The sequence below is a fragment of the Brassica rapa genome, chromosome A09, assembly GCF_000309985.2.
Source record: "Brassica rapa cultivar Chiifu-401-42 chromosome A09, CAAS_Brap_v3.01, whole genome shotgun sequence".
Classification (NCBI taxonomy): Eukaryota; Viridiplantae; Streptophyta; class Magnoliopsida; order Brassicales; family Brassicaceae; genus Brassica; species Brassica rapa.
The window spans coordinates 10,346,078-10,364,863 of NC_024803.2; the positions used below are offsets into that span (position 1 = coordinate 10,346,078).

The 18,786-nt window shown below is 41.8% G+C and overlaps 1 protein-coding gene across 1 annotated transcript; it reads left to right on the forward strand.

Moving 5' to 3' along the window:
* The first annotated feature begins 11,842 nt into the window (after positions 1-11,842).
* On the forward strand, positions 11,843-15,368 carry LOC117128419. The gene is made up of 5 exons (XM_033280733.1): positions 11,843-13,626; positions 13,710-13,836; positions 13,950-14,237; positions 14,304-14,522; positions 14,720-15,368. Exons 1-5 carry the CDS (start codon positions 13,436-13,438, stop codon positions 15,032-15,034), a joined length of 1,140 nt encoding a protein of 379 aa, XP_033136624.1. The 5' UTR covers positions 11,843-13,435; the 3' UTR covers positions 15,035-15,368.
* Positions 15,369-18,786: the final 3,418 nt, after the last annotated feature.

The window sequence follows — 18,786 nt, forward strand, 5'->3', positions numbered from 1 at the left end:
AATTTTTTTAAAGATATTTTAAATTTATGAAAAACACTCATGGACGCGTTTGTAGACAATTAAATCTACGAGCTTCTAACTTAAGCAAGTGGAGAACGGGTTTGACCCATTTAATAAACCAGATGGATCTTTTCACTGAATCAGGTTCTAGGCTTGGTTCTTCGTTGACAAAAGAAAAAAAGGCTTGGTTCTTCATGTTCTTCTGGACTCCTAAAAACTTTTCTTAAAGGTTTAAATTGGAAACCTATGATAAGTCCAAATTTAATACATATGGGTGATCAGTAAGATTGATAACACCGAAGAGGTGTCGTGGATTTAGGTAAAACTATGTTACCAACAGAAAGTGATGTAGTCCGCAAACCTTAGCTGAATCGGAGCTTCATCAGTTTGCTCTTGGAAGTCGTTTGGAAACCACCAGCGGCTTAACTAAAACTTTCCCAGCAATGCAAGAAGAAAGCGCACAATGCAATGTTTTATTTCTAGAAAAGTTAAAACCTGTTAAATTCGGATTTTTTTTGGTAAAATGTTAAATTCGGATTTATCATGAGTTAATAAGTTAAAACCAATTAATATTAAGTGAACTAACGTTAATTCTATTTAATAATTCTTCGAACTACTGATATGAAACTAATCCTTCTTATTATTTGAGGATAACTTTTTTAAATAAATATTGGTTTCATGTGTGATTCACAAGTTTGCCATTACTTATGTGTCAACACCACATTCCATCTGACATTCTTTTTTAATAGCTTTCTTTGGCTTAGACTAATTAAATGTCATGTCATTAGGACAAACATATAGTATATATTTTTATTTTATACATCTTTATTCTAAGCATCTTGTTTAATATTCTAACCGGAGATCTTAACTGAACCGGGTGGTTACACTAGTAAAAATCTACCGCATAGCCACGAAAGTGCCACTACAAAACCGTGGCTGTATAAAAAAAACCACGACCACACCACGTTACAGCCACGAAAGAAACATAGCCACGGAAAACGCGAAAACTGGCCACGAACTAGTCACGATATAGTTTTCGTGGCTAGAAAAGCCACGGTATAGCAACGAAATTTGCGTGGCCAAGACATAGCCACGAATTTACCACTATATTTTTCGTGGCTACGTTTTGTTTTATTCTGCCGACATCAAAAAGCAAATAAATGTACGTAGCCACGCTTTTATCATGGCTAAACCATGGCTAGTATTAGCTTTTACAGTTCGAAGTAGAGAAAGGTTCGTGTGTCAGAGATATTTTTAACTAGCCACGAAGATGTCGTGGCTATAGCGTGGCTATTTGGTAAAATATATTCACTTCCCGTGAGACATTAATAACTTTTGTTCTTCAACCAAATTTTCTAAACAAAACTATGTCTTTCTACTTTGATTCAAGGGAATGGATGGATCAAAGGATTGATCCTGAGAGTAATTCTGTTTCAGAAGTGTTTCTTGGAGGCATTAACGCATTTCTTCAATTTGCGTGTAATCAAGCGGATTACATAGAGCGGCAAACATTATTGTGTCTGTGTGCTCGATGCAAAAATGTGAAGCAACGAGATGCAAAAGTTGTTTCAAGACATCTATTCTTATATGGTTTTAAGGGAAATTACTACGTTTGGACAAGTCATGGAGAAAAATTCTACACCGTTGGTGAGAGTTCTGGAGCGAATCATTCAACGGGCGAAGAGGAAATGTGGGAGAATCCTACTTGGAATGCTCATGAAAATCACTACCAGAGTAATCCGGAAGTACCAGCGGAACCTATAGAAGAGACGGAGGTAGCAGAGCCATATCGTGATAGTGTTTTTGAAGCATTTGAAGCAGCCAGTCAACCTCTCTACGAAGGATGTGCAGACGGAATAACTCAGTTGTCTCTTGCTTCGCGGATGATGAAAGTGAAGACGGATTATAATTTGGCGGAAGCTTGTGTTGATGAGATTTCTGAAGTTTTTAAGAAAATGCTTCCGCAGCCGAATAATGCTCCCGCAACATATTACGAGACAAAGAAACTGACACGAGGGCTTGGGTTACCCCTACATAAGATTGATGTTTGCGTGAAGAATTGTATGCTATTTTGGAAGGAAGATGCGAATTTGGTTAGTTGTAAGTTTTGTAGAGAAGATCGCTACTATCCGAACAATGGAAAAGGAAAAAACAAGCCAAAGCAGAGAATGTTTTACTTGCCTATTGCAGATCGTCTGAAACGGCTGTACCAACTCGAGGCGACAGCTTCCAATATGCGGTGGCATAAGGAGCATGTGACTCCGGAAGGCGAAATGCATCACCCATCTGATGCCATAGCGTGGAAACACTTTAATGAGGTATATCCTGGATTTGCTGCTGAAAGCCAGAATATTTATCTATGTTTATCAACAGATGGGTTTAATCCGATTGGTATGAATGGAGAAGCACATTAACTTTGGCCCGTTATTGTAACTCCATACAATTTGCCTCCGGGAATGTGTATGAAAAGAGAATTCCTTTACCTTTCGGTGCTAGTTCCCGGACCCAAACATCCAAGAAAAAGCCTAGATATTTACCTGGTTGGTTGAATGATGAAGATAACACTGTTCTCCAGACATTTATGATGCTCAACTGTGAAACGTCTGCTCCATATGAAAGGTAGTTCATTATTATAAAAAAAATTAATATAAATACATATTTATTCATATTTTTAGTTACATAATTAAGATTTAAATGTGTCCAGGATGTTTGAAGAATATATGACTCTAAGTGTTCCTGATATTACTCCGGCTGCAATGCAAAAAGCAAAAGACACCAAATTCGCTGAGTGGTGCAAAGACTATGTGAGTTATTGTTTTGTATTATTAAGTTTTAGAACTCATTTAATTAAATTTGTTATTTATAACAATGTTATTGTATTGCAGATTAATGATGCGACTCAGTTTTACACATTTCCTATGTGGATGTTGGATTTTGTACAAGGTCCTAGGCGTAGTTATAGGTCTTGGCCAATATATCACACACGTGGATACACTTTCCACACTCATAACCACGGTCAAAATAAGAAAACTCAACATTATGGTGTATGTGTACCTGGAACCAATGAGACAGACTACTATGGTCTCATACAAGAGATTATGATGGTGGAGTATCATGGTGATGTTGGCTTGAAAGTTATGGTTTTTAAATGTTCGTGGTTTGACCCGACGGAAAATCGCGGTATGAGAATACATCCATTTGGTCTTGTTGATGTCTCACCACGAAGACAATATGCAAAATATGATCCTTTCGTATTACCAGGCAAGTAAAAAAAAATTTATTTTTTTGAGATTTGATATTGATGAAAAGCCATGATTGGAAACTATGATATTTTGTAACAGGTAACTGTGATCAAGCATGTTTTATTCCATATCTACGGGTACGTCGACAATCAGTCGATGACTGGTGGGCTTGCGCCAAAATTTTTCCCCGAGGAATCCGAGAAACGTCCGAAATTGCTTTAACGGTGTGGGAACCGAAATTCGCACTGTCGATTTCCGTTTAAATAAGGAAACTAAGAAAACCCTAGTTTCCCAGAGGACCCGGATATCTGTTAATTACCACACGTCAAGCAATCAGAACACGAGAATAACAACGATAAAAATAAGAAATCGAAAAGAGAGCAAAGTAGATCTTATTCCGAATCTGCGTATGAGCGTTACAACAAGGTATAAGCCTGGGCTCGAGAGCTGTCGGCGAGATTCCTAGTTCTAGCAACCCTAAGACGGCTAAACCTAATAACAAAAACGGAAAGTTGCCTAAATCGCTCTAAGTGCTAAGTTTGCTCTGAAAAAGTTCTTCTTTCTGCTCCTCGCCTAGGACTCCTTATATACTAGCTCCAAGGTCGGTTTACGGTTTTACTCTTCTGCCCTTAAGCCGTCATAGCATAAAAATGGAGATATTCCATTTTTCCCGATCTTCACAATTATCTTCAAAACTTCCGTATTTATCCGCGGAAACTTGACATTTATCCTTCCTCGTGGGCCAAGCGCGAACCATGCTGTGGTTCACGGGCTTTTGGTTAAGAAAAATCGTAGGATGGGCCTCGATTCGTGTTTTAGGTCCCTTTGGGCCGTCTTCCGACTCGACACGTTTACTACGAGTTTTCCGCGGTTTCTAATCCGCGAAGTTTGATCGATGAATTAGAATAGCGGGAAACATGGACTGAGCTTGCTACGGTCTTCGGGAGATAGCATTCGAAGGTTTGACGAGAATGCAAGGACTGGTGTCGTATCGATGTTCGGAAAGGTTCAATCGCTACACAGCGACCGAACTTTGGCTCGAGCCCGGTCGCTATGTAGCGACCAGCGAAACGAGTGCTCGGTCGCTACGTAGCGACCGAGCTTCGGCTTGAGCTCGGTCGCTACGTAGCGACCGAGCGGGACGATCGCTCGGTCGCTACGTAGCGACCGAGCTTTGGCTCGAGCTCGGTCGCTACGTAGCGACCGAGCTTGGCTGAGCTCGGTCGCTACGTAGCGACCGAGCGGAACGATCGCTCGGTCGCTACGTAGCGACCGAGCGGAACGATCGCTCGGTCGCTACGTAGCGACCGAGCTTTGGCTCGAACTCGGTCGCTACGTAGCGACCGAGCGGACGTAGCGACCGAGCTCGAGCCAAAGCTCGGTCGCTACGTGGCGACCGAGCGGGACGATCGCTCGGTCGCTACGTAGCGACCGAGCTTGGCTTAGCTCGGTCGCTACGTAGCGACCGAGCGGGACGATCGTTTGGTTTGAATCCCAAAGAATACTTCTTCGTAAAAATAACCTCGTATAGGTTATTTTTACGAAAATTACATCCCTTCTTTTACTAACTCTTTCGGAAATACGATCTCTGAGGATTTTCGGGTGGTAATTCCGTCGTAACCGTTTTTGACCCCAACAGTTAGCCCCCCAGCCCGTTAGGATCATGCATGGGGGGATCCTAGCGTGCGGTTAGGCATGTTTGGCAAGTTAGGCGTGATGGATGGAATTAATATGCGAAAGTCCGAGCTTGAATAGTAAATCCTCATGTCTTATAAGAAGAGAGGTAACTTGTTCCATAATTTTTTCACTTTCTTGTTTTTCTCTAAGATCTTTCAAAAAACTTTCTATCTTTCTCTCCACCCTTTTCCTCTATTCTCTTAAGAGAAGTGTAAAGATGTCGAGCAAGAAAAAGATTGCGAAAAAAGGGTCTTCGTCCGCGAGTCCTTACGAAGAGCTCGTCGTTCCGAAGATGGAGTTCGTGCCTCACTCGGTGCATCCTGCCGAGAACGAGGCATGGTGGGTTGCTCATTATGGCTCGTTGATCCCTCCCAAGGAGAAGCCATTCCCGGTCCTGGTCCATCGTGGAGTCGAGGAAGAGGACGCAAGCAGGACTACTGACGAGTTTCTCGCGACGATGCGGTCGTTCTACCACATCCCGGATGTTGTGGAGTTCCGGGTTCCCTGCCGCGGGGAATGTGCTAACAACCCCCCGGAGGGTTACTTTACTTGTTATGAGGCGTTCATAGTGCGTTGTCGCCTCTGGTTCCCCATACCCGAAATTCTCGTCCGAGTGTTGGACCGCTTCGAAGTCGCGATAAGTCAGTTGACACCCCTTGCCATTCAGCACCTTATTGGGATCTTGATCCTAAGCTATGAGCATGGCCTTTCCCTTTCCGTCGATCATTATGAAGCGCTTTTGAGGCTTCAACTTGTCAAGGATACGGATAAGCATAGGTTTGTCCCTCGGAAATTTATGTCGGTGGTTAAGAAGTTCATTTCGAACTTCAACTTGTGGAAGAAGTTCTTTTTCTTTGTTCGTTTGGACGCTGCGTCCGTCGAAGAGAGTTGCATTCCACTGTTCCGGAGGTTGCCGAACAATCGTCCCTTCATCAATCCTCTTGCTCCGTTCCCTGAGGACATTATCGCGGTGAGGGATCTTCTCAGGAATGGTCCCTTCTTCTGGACTTCTTTCACGCCGAAAGGGTTCGGAAGGCACTGAAATTTGTGCAACCTGGTCCAGCTTTGGACGCGGATACGGGAAGCGACTCCGAACCCGACGACCAGAATCCCGTCGAAGCTCCGACAGCTGCGCCGGAGTCGAGCTCTTGGAAGGGAAAAGATGTCGATCTTGGCGACATAGAGTTTTCGATGGACGACTCTATGCTTCCAGGATGGGATCCGAACCTTGCTTACGGCGACGGAAGCGGTTCGAGCGAGGCCCCCATTCCGGACTTCGATGATTTCTTTGCTGGGCTGCCATCGGGTTTCGATGCTCCTCCTCCTACGAAAGAATCGGCGAGGCCGAGAGTCGTTGCGGAAGGATCTCGCATCATCAATGGGGTTAGTTTTTTTTTTGGGAATTTTTTAGTGATTATCCTATGTATGGATTTGTAACACGCCCATCGATTTTGCAGGGCCTGAGCTTGCTGGGCTCGGCCATCGAGGCGGGTCATAGAGAAGCCATGGTCTACCGCTTCAAGGCGGAGAAAGCGGAGCGGGATCTCGCTCGCGTGCAAGGCGAGATGCTGGAGCGAGAGGCACAGCTTACTCGTGATCATGCGCGGGCTGTTCGTAGAGCGGAGAGGAAAGGCAAAAGAGAAATCGTCGAGGTGATGAAGACTCGCGCATCTCAGTTCCAGGTTGAGTACGGGAACCTTAAGAATGCCTTTACCTCGGTGGGCGACTTTCGCGAGTGCCGTGGTTCGGTCGGAAGTCTTTGGAGGACGCAAGCCGACGACTATGTGTTTGAAGAGGAAATGAGCTTGATGAAGAGTGGGATGAGTGACCGTGCCCACGCTGAGGCGCTTATCCCTCCGATCGACGAGAGGATTCAAGGGTTCTGGGATTCCATCCCGGTTTCTCCTGATACCGAGGAGGTCCCGATCGATTTTCACGATGGTGGCGAGGAAGTGGATCGTCCTGCGGATGCGTTTGGTGCTTCGTTGTCCGGGGACTTTGACTTTGGATTATGAGGGATGGATCAGTTATCCTTGTTTTCGGCCGAATGTGGCCCTTTGAATTTGGATTTCGTTTAGGCCAAGATGGCCGTATTTGTATTTCCGGGACTGGCCGTTGGTGGCTTTGAATCCCTTGCCGCTTTACGCGGTTTATTTATATGATAAATGTTTTGTTTCGAGTTTTTCCTGAGTAGGGTTGAAGTAAATACGAGTTGTCGTCTCGTATGTAGTTCTAATTAGACGTTCAATCTGTTGGTTCGTTCGTGATTTTCGTAAAAATTTATCTGTCTTTACGATTTTCGAGAACATTGAGATACGAACGGAGAGGCATGGTTTATGATCTCGTATCTTTTAGATATCATGCCTTGAGATGTTTGAGACCAGAGCGTTGGGTTTAGGGCAAGACCTAGGTTTACTTTCGGTTAAGGTTTGTGCGGTGACTAGCCGGCTATCGTTTTTCCTGTTGCGATTTCTTCCTGACTCGCACCGGTTTAAAGTCCGCGATATGTTCTCGGCTTATATGACTTGTATGGTACGAATCGAGCATCTTCTCAGAATCAACTGGAAGTGCTAAACCAAAATTTCGGATTTTTGTTGTAGCGCGCTTTTGTCCTTGTGCTGGACGTTTTTAAAGATCAAAAGAGTGATCGGATTGCGTTTGTTTAAGACGGCTGGCGTGTTCGTCGGGGCCAATCGACGAACGGGGTGTAAAGTTTTTGGTGGTCGCGTTCGGACAATTTGTTTAGCATTGTCCTCGAATTTTAACTTTTTGCGACGTCTCGCAGTTATTTTCGAGGATTATGCGTGTATTTTTGCGTGTTTGAAAGGTGATAATCTTTACGATTTTTGGGCCGGATGAGGCCGCAGACGAGCGTAAACTGAAGCGTAAGCGTTTTCGATAAAAAGACAGTGTATATTGTAAAAATTTTTATGTTTCTAAAAACTCGATTACAATAATGGCGATTGTGGGAGTATACGAGTATACGCACCCACTCCCCCCCCCCTTTTTAGAGAGGGGGATAGCTGAACTCGTCTTTTGACAAGCTGCCTACGTACCCCTTTCGAGGATCAAGCCATCTCGTAGTTCTGTTTCATGCCGCGAGTGTTCTTACTCGGCGGTTGGTGTCGCGATGTCCGCCTTGACCGTGTCGATCGTGGCTGGGTCGACGCTATTTTCCGGATGTTCCGGTTGAGTTGTCGCGTGGGCTTCGGATTTATGTCGAGCTTCGACGTCCGATGCGTTTGCGTTGACAGACGATTTTACTTCGTCCTTGTGCGGGGCGCTTTTGGCCGAAGATCGATCTATCTTCGCGCGTTTGCCGTTTGCAGAAGCCGTGATTTGCCTTAACTTATGCTCCGCGAGGAAGCATAGTCGCGACTGTTTTTGGCATCCCCAGATGGCCGCGACTCCGCTCGGCGTTGGGAACTTGAGACCCAGGTGGTAAGTTGACGGAACTGCCTGCATGGCGTTGAGCCATGGGGTTCCCATGATCACGTTGTAGATAGCGGGATGGTCGACTACCGCGAATTCGACGATTTTCGTGATCTCCTTGGCCATGACTGGCAATTGGATTGATCCGAGAGTCATCGACACTTCGCCTGAAAAACCCGTGAGTGGTTTTGGCGTCGGAATTACCTCTCCGAGTTCGATACTCATCCGCTTGAGAGTGTCGCGGAAGATTACGTTGACCGTGCTTCCCGTATCGACGAGTACCCTTCCGACTTCTAAATCTCGTATGACGAGATCTATGACGAGCGGGTCGCAGTGAGGTTGGTCGATACCGCCGGCTTCTTCCTCCGTGAAGGTGATCGAGCAACTTTGGCCGTCTCGAGGAGGAGACCATGTAGGCCAATTTGCGCTTGATTCTGCCTTCCGTTGGTAAGCCTTGATGGCTGACACGGTATCGCCGCAGTATTGAGATCCTCCGATGATCATATTGACTCTGCGACGATTGTTATCGTTCCCTTTGTCATCCGGCCTCCTACCGCGTTTATCCCCAGGTTGGTTTCGTTGAGGAGATTTTTCGGCGGGCGGATTTCTGTCCGTCTTTGGAGGCCGATCAGAATCGAGGATGAGATCCTTGACGCTAGTTACTTCCGAAAGCTCTCCAGCGAGCAGCTTCGCGGCCAGTCTTGCTCCTAAGACTTTGCAATTAGTCGTGGAGTGTCCTCGGGATTGGTGGAACTCGCAGAAGGTGTTCTCGTCATACCCTTGATTGCGAGTCCATGTGTTGCCCGTGGTCCGGCCTTGATCCGAATTGATCGCATAGTTATGCGCTCCTTGGAGATCTTCCCCCTCGTGATGGACGTACTTGTCGTTACGAGAGTTCTTCTTTTTCCCCTTCGGATCTGCGTCTTTCGAGGATGGTCTTGCCGGCTTATGTTTTTGCGATAAGACTTTAGTTTCTTCCTCCACTATGATATAGTCCGTTGCTTTGTGGAGGGCGTCCTGGATCGTTCGCGGTTTGTCGAGAGTTATCCATTTTCTGAATTTCGACTTGTACCAGAGCGTCTTTCTCAGCGCGTCGATGGCCACTTTGTCGCTTATCCCGCTGACCCTGGACATTATCAGTTTGAACCGACTGATAAACTCGCGGAGGGGTTCGTCTTCCCTCTGGGAGAGACTCCAGAGATCAACATCGGAGGTTTCCCTGTCTATGAATACAGAGTACTGTTTGAGGAATTCCGATGCGAGCTGTCGAAAACTCCCGATGGTGTTGCGACGAAGGCGTGCGAACCATTCGAGCGCTGCTCCTTCAAGATTTTCGACGAACAGGCGGCAATAGCCGGCATCCTTTTCGCCGTCCTTCAGTCTTGCTCTTCCCATCGCGATGTGGAAAGCCTGAAGGTGCGCTTTCGGATCGGCCGTACCATCGTACTTCGGTACTTTGATCTTTCCCGGATCGGACACCCTCATGTCCGAAATGCGACTGGTAAAGGGGGTCTTTCGAGCTCCTTCCAGCAGTCGATCGATCTCGGGGGCAGCACTAGTAGCATGATGGATTTGAGACTTTACGGCTCTCACTTCTGCCGCAGTCTTGGTGATGTAGTCGCGAAGATCGCGGATATCCGATGTCTCGTCAGTGGATTTCCGAGCCTGTCGGCGCTTACTGCGAGTGAGCTCGGTTTGCCTTTCGGCCAGCTCCTCTTGTTCGTTCCAATAGGCGACTTCTTCTTCTTCCGTCATTGGTTTTTCGAACGGGGAGCCTTCCCGAGCGGATCGGCTTCTGGTCCTTCTTGGATGTCTGTCGACATCCTCGTCGGTGTCGTTGGAGACATCGCTAGGATCCAGGTCAATGTGTTCGGCTTCGTTATCCTCCGAGTCCTTTGCAGGGAGCGGAAGACTTTCAGAGTTCCCCTTCTCGATGGGAGACTTCTCGCTGGGGTTTTGACCGGAAGGTCGTTCCCGCGCGACTCCTGCTCTATCGAGTGGGGTGGCGAAATCGAGCCTCTTCCCGCGGATTTTGGTGGTTCCGCGGGGACGGATAGCTTGGGTCCTTGCCGTTAAGGTTTCAACATGTTTGGTCAAGGTATTCACGAGCTTATCCAGTTCTTCCGACCTTTTTTCATAGGTGGCGAACATCTTTTTAAACTCCTCGAGAGTCGCGGCGTTGGCCGCAGATACGTCCGCTACCGGAGTGTGGAGATCGGTGCCGCTGCCTCTGTTAAGGGGAGTTTGCACGTTATCCGCGTCGTTGGTTGACATGTCTGACTGTGTGTGGCTTTTGCGGGTTAGATTGATCTGTAAGGCCCCCTCCTTCTAGCGCCAAACTGTGGGAACCGAAATTCGCACTGTCGATTTCCGTTTAAATAAGGAAACTAAGAAAACCCTAGTTTCCCAGAGGACCCGGATATCTGTTAATTACCACACGTCAAGCAATCAGAACACGAGAATAACAACGATAAAAATAAGAAATCGAAAAGAGAGCAAAGTAGATCTTATTCCGAATCTGCGTATGAGCGTTACAACAAGGTATAAGCCTGGGCTCGAGAGCTGTCGGCGAGATTCCTAGTTCTAGCAACCTTAGGACGGCTAAACCTAATTGAGTCGCAGCTCGAAATAACAAAAAATGGAAAGTTGCCTAAATCGCTCTAAGTGCTAAGTTTACTCTGAAAAAGTTCTTCTTTCTGCTCCTCGCCTAGGACTCCTTATATACTAGCTCCAAGGTCGGTTTACGCTTTTACTCTTCTGCCCTTAAGCCGTCATAGCATAAAAATGGAGATATTCCATTTTTCCCGATCTTCACAATTATCTTCAAAACTTCTGTATTTATCCGCGGAAACTTGACATTTATCCTTCCTCGTGGGCCAAGCGAGAACCATGCTGTGGTTCACGGGCTTTTGGTTAAGAAAAATCGTAGGATGGGCCTCGAGTCGTGTTTTAGGTCCCTTTGGGCCGTCTTCCGACTCGACACGTTTACTACGAGTTTTCTGCGGTTTCTAATCCGCGAAGTTTGATCGATGAATTAGAATAGCGGGAAACATGGACTGAGCTTGCTACGGTCTTCGGGAGATAGCATTCGAAAGTTTGACGAGAATGCAAGGACTGGTGTCGTATCGATGTTCGGAAAGGTTCAATCGCTACACAGCGACCGAACTTTGGCTCGAGCCCGGTCGCTATGTAGCGACCGAGCGAAACGAGTGCTCGGTCGCTACGTAGCGACCGAGCTTCGGCTTGAGCTCGGTCGCTACGTAGCGACCGAGCGGGACGATCGCTCGGTTGCTACGTAGCGATCGAGCGGGACGATCGCTCGGTCGCTACGTAGCGACCGAGCGGGACGATCGCTCGGTCGCTACGTAGCGACCGAGCTTTGGCTCGAGCTCGAGCTTGGCTGAGCTCGGTCGCTACATAGCGACCGAGCGGGACGATCACTCGGTCGCTACGTAGCGACCGAGCTTTGGCCCGAGCTCGGTCGCTACGTAGCGACCGAGCGGGACGATCGTTCGGTTTGAATCCCAAAGAATACTTCTTCGTAAAAATAACCTCGTATAGGTTATTTTTGCGAAAATTACATCCCTTCTTTTACTAACTCTTTCGGAAATACGATCTCTGAGGATTTTCGGGTGGTAATTCCGTCGTAACCGTTTTTGACCCCAACAAACGGCATGGCAAGATGATAGACGTGATCAGGTTGCTGAAAGTTCATTGTTACGGGTGGAAACACATGTTGTTGATGATGTGTCCGATTATGATATTACTCCGGTGAATCCTCCAGACGATGAATATGTATCAGATGGTGATGTAGAAGCAGACTGTGATTCAGACGATGGTTCAGAATAGACAAAAATATATTCTAAGAGTGTAAAATATGTTGTAAGGTTGAATGTATTAAGAAAACAAGTTGTGAGGATGAGAAATAAGTTATAAGATTGTAAAATATATGGTAAGGATGAAAAATAATTTGTAAGGTTGTAAAATATATTGTAAGGATGAAAAATAATTTGGTAGGTTGTATAATATTTTTGTAAGATTATGGAATATGTTGTTGAGATATGTTGTTGTTGTAGGAGGAGAGGTTGATGGGTAAGAGTTTTGGGGTTATAGTTTAGGGGTTAGAGGTTTGGTGTTTTGCGAAGTGATTTAAACAAGGCCACGCTAACTTCCGTGGCTACACAGTGGCTATGATAAATCCAATCGGTTTGGCTCCAATTTATTTGGTTTTGGCTCCACAATTGTTTTTTATTTCGCGGTTGATATTAAACCAAAGCCACTGTAATTTCGTGGGCTTTTCGTGGCTATGACGAAATTTGGCAAAACCATTCGGTTTGGCTCTAATTTTTTGGTTTTGCCTCCAATTGTTTTACAATTCGCGGGTACTATTAAAACCGAGCCACGGTTTACTACGGTTTGATCGTGGCTATGCTGAAAAGGTTTTAATCCTTTCCCCTTTCTTCTAAACACTTAGAAAAAAATATACTCTCTCCCGAGTCGCCACCGACGAAAGCAAGTGTCCTCTCCGATTCGAAGACTCGTCGTCTCTGATTCCAAGCCGCGACGTCTCTCGTTCCAAGCCGCGACGTCTCTCGTTCCCTTCTACTCTCAAGGTAGCCCTCTATTTCTTCTTCGAGAATCGTCTCGATCTAGGGTTGTCGTCTCTGATTCAGTCTCTGTCACTTGAATGTTCTTGTTGCTGATTTAGGGTTTTTGTTTCTGATTCGATCTAAGGTAGCCCTCTGTTTGGTTTTTGTTTCTGATTTAGGGTTTCAGTTTTTTTCTGTTGTTACTGTCGATTTGTTTCTTAGGGTTTTGCTTTCTCTCGATTGTCTCTCTCTTAGAATTGTCTCTGTTTCTTAGAGTTTCAGTTTCTTTCGGCTTTGTCTCTGTCGATAGAGTTGTTCGATTAAGCGATTAAGGTTTGTTTCTGTGATAGAGTTGTTCGTTGTCTCTGATTCAGTCGCTGTCTCTTAATTTTGTTGGACACTCTTATGTGTCTTTATTGTTTCAATTTCTCTTTGTCTCTGTGGGTTTTTGATTAAACTTATACTTTCTTTAACTTTTTCTTCTGTTAACTGCAGATGGCCTCAAGAAGAGGACAAGGGACATCTCCTCCTATGCCTCCTGGTGCCACGGGAGTGGCTGCAACCGGACAAGCTTCATCCTCCCGTTCAAATAGCTATCCGCAAATGTCTCTCAATGCCATGTTCAATGCTCCTGCTAGGATATCCCAGCCACACCTCCATCCTGATAAGATCAATGGAGCGTTATGGTAAGCTTTCTCTCTTAGTGTTTAACTGTCATTAGATTGTTTAGGCTACTCTCTGATGTCTCTGATGTTTGTGGTCTTTTTAGGTTTTCTATTGACCCATCAGTGAATGCTTTCATCCGTGCAACATGGCAAGCATACTACATGGGACCTTGGAAGAGTTGGAGGTCTGTCCCTGACGAAAGGAGGGATTCATGGTGGCAGACGTTTGTGGTAAGTGATTTACCAACTTAAATTAACCTGTAAAATTATTCTTTGATAACACTAACTGTATTGTGTTTCAAAAAAAAAAAAAAAACACTAACTGTATTGTTTTTCTTTTGTAGCAAAATTTCTACTGGGAGCAACAGTTTAATGACTTGGTCTATGCTCTCTGGAAGAAGGAAACATGGACTTCGATTGGTGAATGGATTAGCACCAAGAAGAGGAAAAACAAGCAGCCAAAGTACATCAATGAGAATGACTGGACGACCCTTATGGAGTATTGGGCGACAGAACCAGCCAAGAAGAAGAGCAAGAAAGCTGCTAAAAGCCGCAAGTCTGATCCTCTGGGTAAAGGGGTATACAAGCACAATGCAGGACCGGTTGGTTTTGCAAGAATTGAATACAACATGGTAATTTCCCTTGTCTTTATTTCTTACACTTTTGCCTAAATAATTTTTTTTCCTTTTTTTTGGCAGACTGTGGAGACTGGTGAACCTCCATCCTACACAGACCTTGTCAGGAGGACACACACGAAAAAGGATGGGACGTTTGTGGACTATCGTGCAGAAGAACTGGTAACTCAAGCTGAGATGGAAGCTACTCAGGTCTCTAACACTAACAGTGATGGATCACCTCAAAGTCCATCAGCAACCTCAGCTCCTTCTCGCATCTTGTTAAACCAAGCTTATCTGAAGGTATGTTTTCAGACTCTTGTCATGTGTTTTGGAGTTGGAGTTGCAATTATGATTTTTGCTGTCTGTTGAGTTGGAATTAGGAGTTTTGTTGTCTGTGGAGTTGGAATTAGGTGTTGTCTGAGTCTGGTTCCTCTATAGACTCATCTTGTTATATGTGGAGTTGTTTTTGACTGTATATGCTTTGTGTTTGCTCTCAGAATGCTAAAGGTAAGAGGGGGCATATCTACGGACTTGGCAGTGCCCAGTATAGGGAACATGCGCCATCTGCAAGAGTCCCTGCTTCTCTGGCCCGCAACTTGGAGCTGGAGTTGCGAGTGAGTGGACTAGAGACAAGCTTCCAAAGTGTGATTGATGATGTAAGTGCAGTGAAGGCTGATGTAGGTGCTGTGAAGGAGGATGTGGCAACAATGAAGGAGGACTTCGCAGCAACAAGGGCTGCAATCGCTGAGCTCATCCAATCACTTCGACCCCAAGCTAACCCTCAGCAACAACCCCCTTCGACTCAGGCTTAGAGGCATGTTTAGCATCTTTCTATCTAATCTTAAAACTCTCTTTTGGCTTTTAGATGCATGTGTAGCATCTTTTGATCTCTTATGTACTATCCTTTTGTTCTTAAGACTCAATGCACTTGTTTAATATCTAATCTTCTTATGTTTAGCTTTTGTAAACCAACTTTCTTATGATTATAATTTCATGTTTAATTTCAATTGTGTTTTATGGTTAAAATTAGAAATTGAAATTGAAATAGAAATTCAAATAGAAATTCAAATAGAAATTGAATTAGAACCAGAATTAAAAAAAAAACACGGTTAACCTTAGCCACGACAAAGCCGTGGGTACATATAGCCACGATACTAACAAGAAAAATTCGTGGCTAAGATTTCCCACGAAAACATAGTGGCAAATTCGTGGCTAAGATTTCCCACGAAAATTCAGTAGCAAATTCGTGGCTAAGATTTCCCACGAAAACATAGTGGCAAATTCGTGGCTAAAATTTCCCACGAAAAGATAGTGGCAATCTTCGTGGCTAGACGTAGCCACGTTCCAGACAGGGTAGAACAGTGGTTATAAAAGCCACAAAACAATCGTGGTGAAACCGTGGCTAATAAGCCACGCTAAGCCACGGTTTTTCGTAGTCACGAAGCTATAGCCACGGTAGTTTCTCGACATAGAATCGTGGCTGGTAATGAGATAGCCACGGTTTTTGGCTTATGTACCCACGATTTGTTAGTGACCTTTTCGTGGCTATACGGTGTATTTTTACTAGTGTTAACAAAAGAAACATAAGCCATTCACTTAAGGAATATATCCCATGATAAATTACACCAAACGCATGATTTCTTTATTGTATATTATAATTTATAGAAGAAAAATTATAATCTCTTTTATTGCATATTCTTGATTTTTTGACCACATAAACTATTGGTTATGTATAAATTTGAATCTAAATGTACTAGCAGTGAAGATAACATAATCAAGAATATGCATAATCTATATTCAAGTTGTCTATTCGAAAATATATTTTGTGTTTTTGGAACGTATACATTTGACCATAAAGATAACATAATCAAAATATAAGTATGTATATTCGATCATGTCAAAAATATAAATATTTGACCATAAAGATAACATAATCAAAAATATTATCTGAATTTACTAGCAATGGAGATAACATAATCAAAATATGTTAATTTGTGTTATTTCTGATTATGAAAAGTCAAATGTTTTCTTTCCAATTTTATATGATAAAATTCACCCTGATTGATTGTTTTACTATATGAATGTAACTTGAGATTTTAAATCTTAATGGTCAAAGAGGAGATACCATATTTGATCTCAATTTTTGAATAATTATGGATGTTGACCAATTAGGGATTTATTTTGACTTCGTTTTAGGCATAAAAATATTCATTTTCGAATATACATTCATACCTCGCCGTGGAAGAAAATAATCAAGACACAATTAGAGATTTTTTTTGGCTTGATTGTAGGCGTTAGAATATTTGATTGTCTCAAGACTTACCTCGCCTAAACCCTATAGCCGATTCACTATATATATCGTCCTAAACTGGATTAATTTATTTTTAATCTATAGGTATAATCTCTTTTATTATTTGCATATTTTTTCACTCAGCAGTCAGCATCTTACCTTTTCAATACAAAAGTATTGGCAAATTAATTGGAAAAAAGGTAATGTACTTTAATATATATATTTTTTTAAACGGTCGAGCTGGTATTATTTGCATATTTTTCTCAAATTATTTTGGTTATAATAATAAGGTCGCTTCAAGAACTTGACTAACATTGATGGGTTTTCCAAAGTTGTGTTTGAGCTTAATGATGTTCCAGAAATAAATGCTTTCAGAGAAAATAATACATTTCATTTAATGAGTTCCAATTTATAATTCTTTAGAGTTTGATAAGTTTATATTCTGTATTATTGCTTTTTATAGGATTGCAAACGGAGAATCTGAAGACACTTTTCACATCAGTTGTTGTTTTTTTCATTTGTCTTAAAAACTTTTCCTTATAAGTTCTGCTTTTCATATTTTATTATTATATTATATATGTTTTGTTTAATCTTATGAAAGCAATAATTAGTTTGTCTATTTTTATTTTTATCTTAATAGCGTAACTAAGTTTATATAAGTATTTACTTCCACAGACTAAACTTCGATTATACCTAACCAATAACACAAGTTTTTAATGGTTTAAGTAATTAACCTTATATAAACATAATCAATTTAATCTAATCCGTCATTTTATAACATGTAATATATAAGACCCGAAATTTTACCTTCTGAATATCTATAGACTAAAAATTACAATCTCTTTTAGTGTATTCACCCTGCGCAGGGCGCGGCTCATCACCTAGTTGATTAATATTTCTTCTCAACGGGTGATTCTGATAACATATTAAATTGAGGTTTATATTAGACTTTCAATTTAAAACTAAATGGCAACAAGTAATTGACCATAATCCTATATACAGTAAAAATTCTATTCTATAAATTAAGAAGAAATTACATGTTTACCACTTTCATGGTACCACTTTTCATTTTTACCACCACTAAAGAGACATTTTCAAAAATATCTTCTTCATTAAGTGATAAAAGACTCTTATGCCTTTGTTATTATATATATAATAAATTATTATTTGAAAAAAAAATAAAAAAATTAAAAAAATTAAAAATAAAAAAAAAATAAAAAAATAAAAGTAAATTTTTTTTATGTTTTCGAATTATACTTTTTCAAATTCGAACTTTTTTATAATTCTTTTTTTGAAATTTTTTTTTCGAATTTTTTGAAATTTTTGTTGAAATTTCTTTTTGAAAAACGAAAATTATGTTTGAAACTATTTTTTAAAATTTTTTATATATTTTTTAAGTATTTATTTATATATTTATTAGAATCCTAAATTTCACATTCCAAAAACCATACCTCACCCTCAACTCTAAACCCTAAGTCTAGATTAGTTAACCCTAATGATATAATTGTCTTTTACCCTTCATTAAAAGTGAGGGTAAAAGTGGTTAGTGTAAACATGAAAAGTGGTACTATGAATATGCTATTTGTGGCAATTTCCCATAAATTAATACATGATAAATTAATAACTATGGTATGTTAATAAACTGGTTAGTTTCAAATTGGATTGGTTCAAGATATGATACAAATCATATGATAATAAAATAATAAATTTTAGAATATCATGTGTAACTATACGGTTTCATTAAAATTATACAATAATAATTTTATATATATACAATTTATATAAGTTCGAATAATACCATTGTATTGTTTGTTTTGTATTTACAATGAAGTTTTAAAAAGAAGATTTTGATGATATTTAATCAAAGAATATATTAAAGCATATTTAAATTGTATAATACATATCTCATATACATCAACTAATATAATAAAACGATATAAAGTCAAATTTACAAAATTTATTGAATATATAAACAGTGAAATATACTATTTTTGTAATTTACAAAAATTAGTTTCTAAGATATTGAAATCTAAAAAATAAAAAAAACTGATATATTAATAACTATATAATTTAATAAAATACTATAATTCTAACATTACTAATTTTATATACTGGTCCATTAATAGATAATAGATCTTGGTCAGAATTCCAAACCCAAAGATTTTCAACATAGATCAGGACACCTTTTTGTTTTTGGACAAAGATCAGGACACCTTTTTGTTTTTGGACAAAGATCAGGACACCCAACATTACTAATTCTGACCAAAATCTATG

What these genes read in the sequence shown, in the direction of transcription:
- LOC117128419 (XM_033280733.1), top strand. Translation starts at nt 13,436, where the DNA reads ATGGCCTCAAGAAGAGGACAAGGGACATCTCCTCCTATGCCTCCTGGT. An exon ending in CATGGTGGCAGACGTTTGTG is followed by an intron (nt 13,837 to 13,949) that starts GTAAGTGATTTA and finishes TTTCTTTTGTAG; the next exon opens with CAAAATTTCTACTGGGAGCA. An exon ending in CAAGAATTGAATACAACATG is followed by an intron (nt 14,238 to 14,303) that starts GTAATTTCCCTT and finishes TTTTTTTGGCAG; the next exon opens with ACTGTGGAGACTGGTGAACC.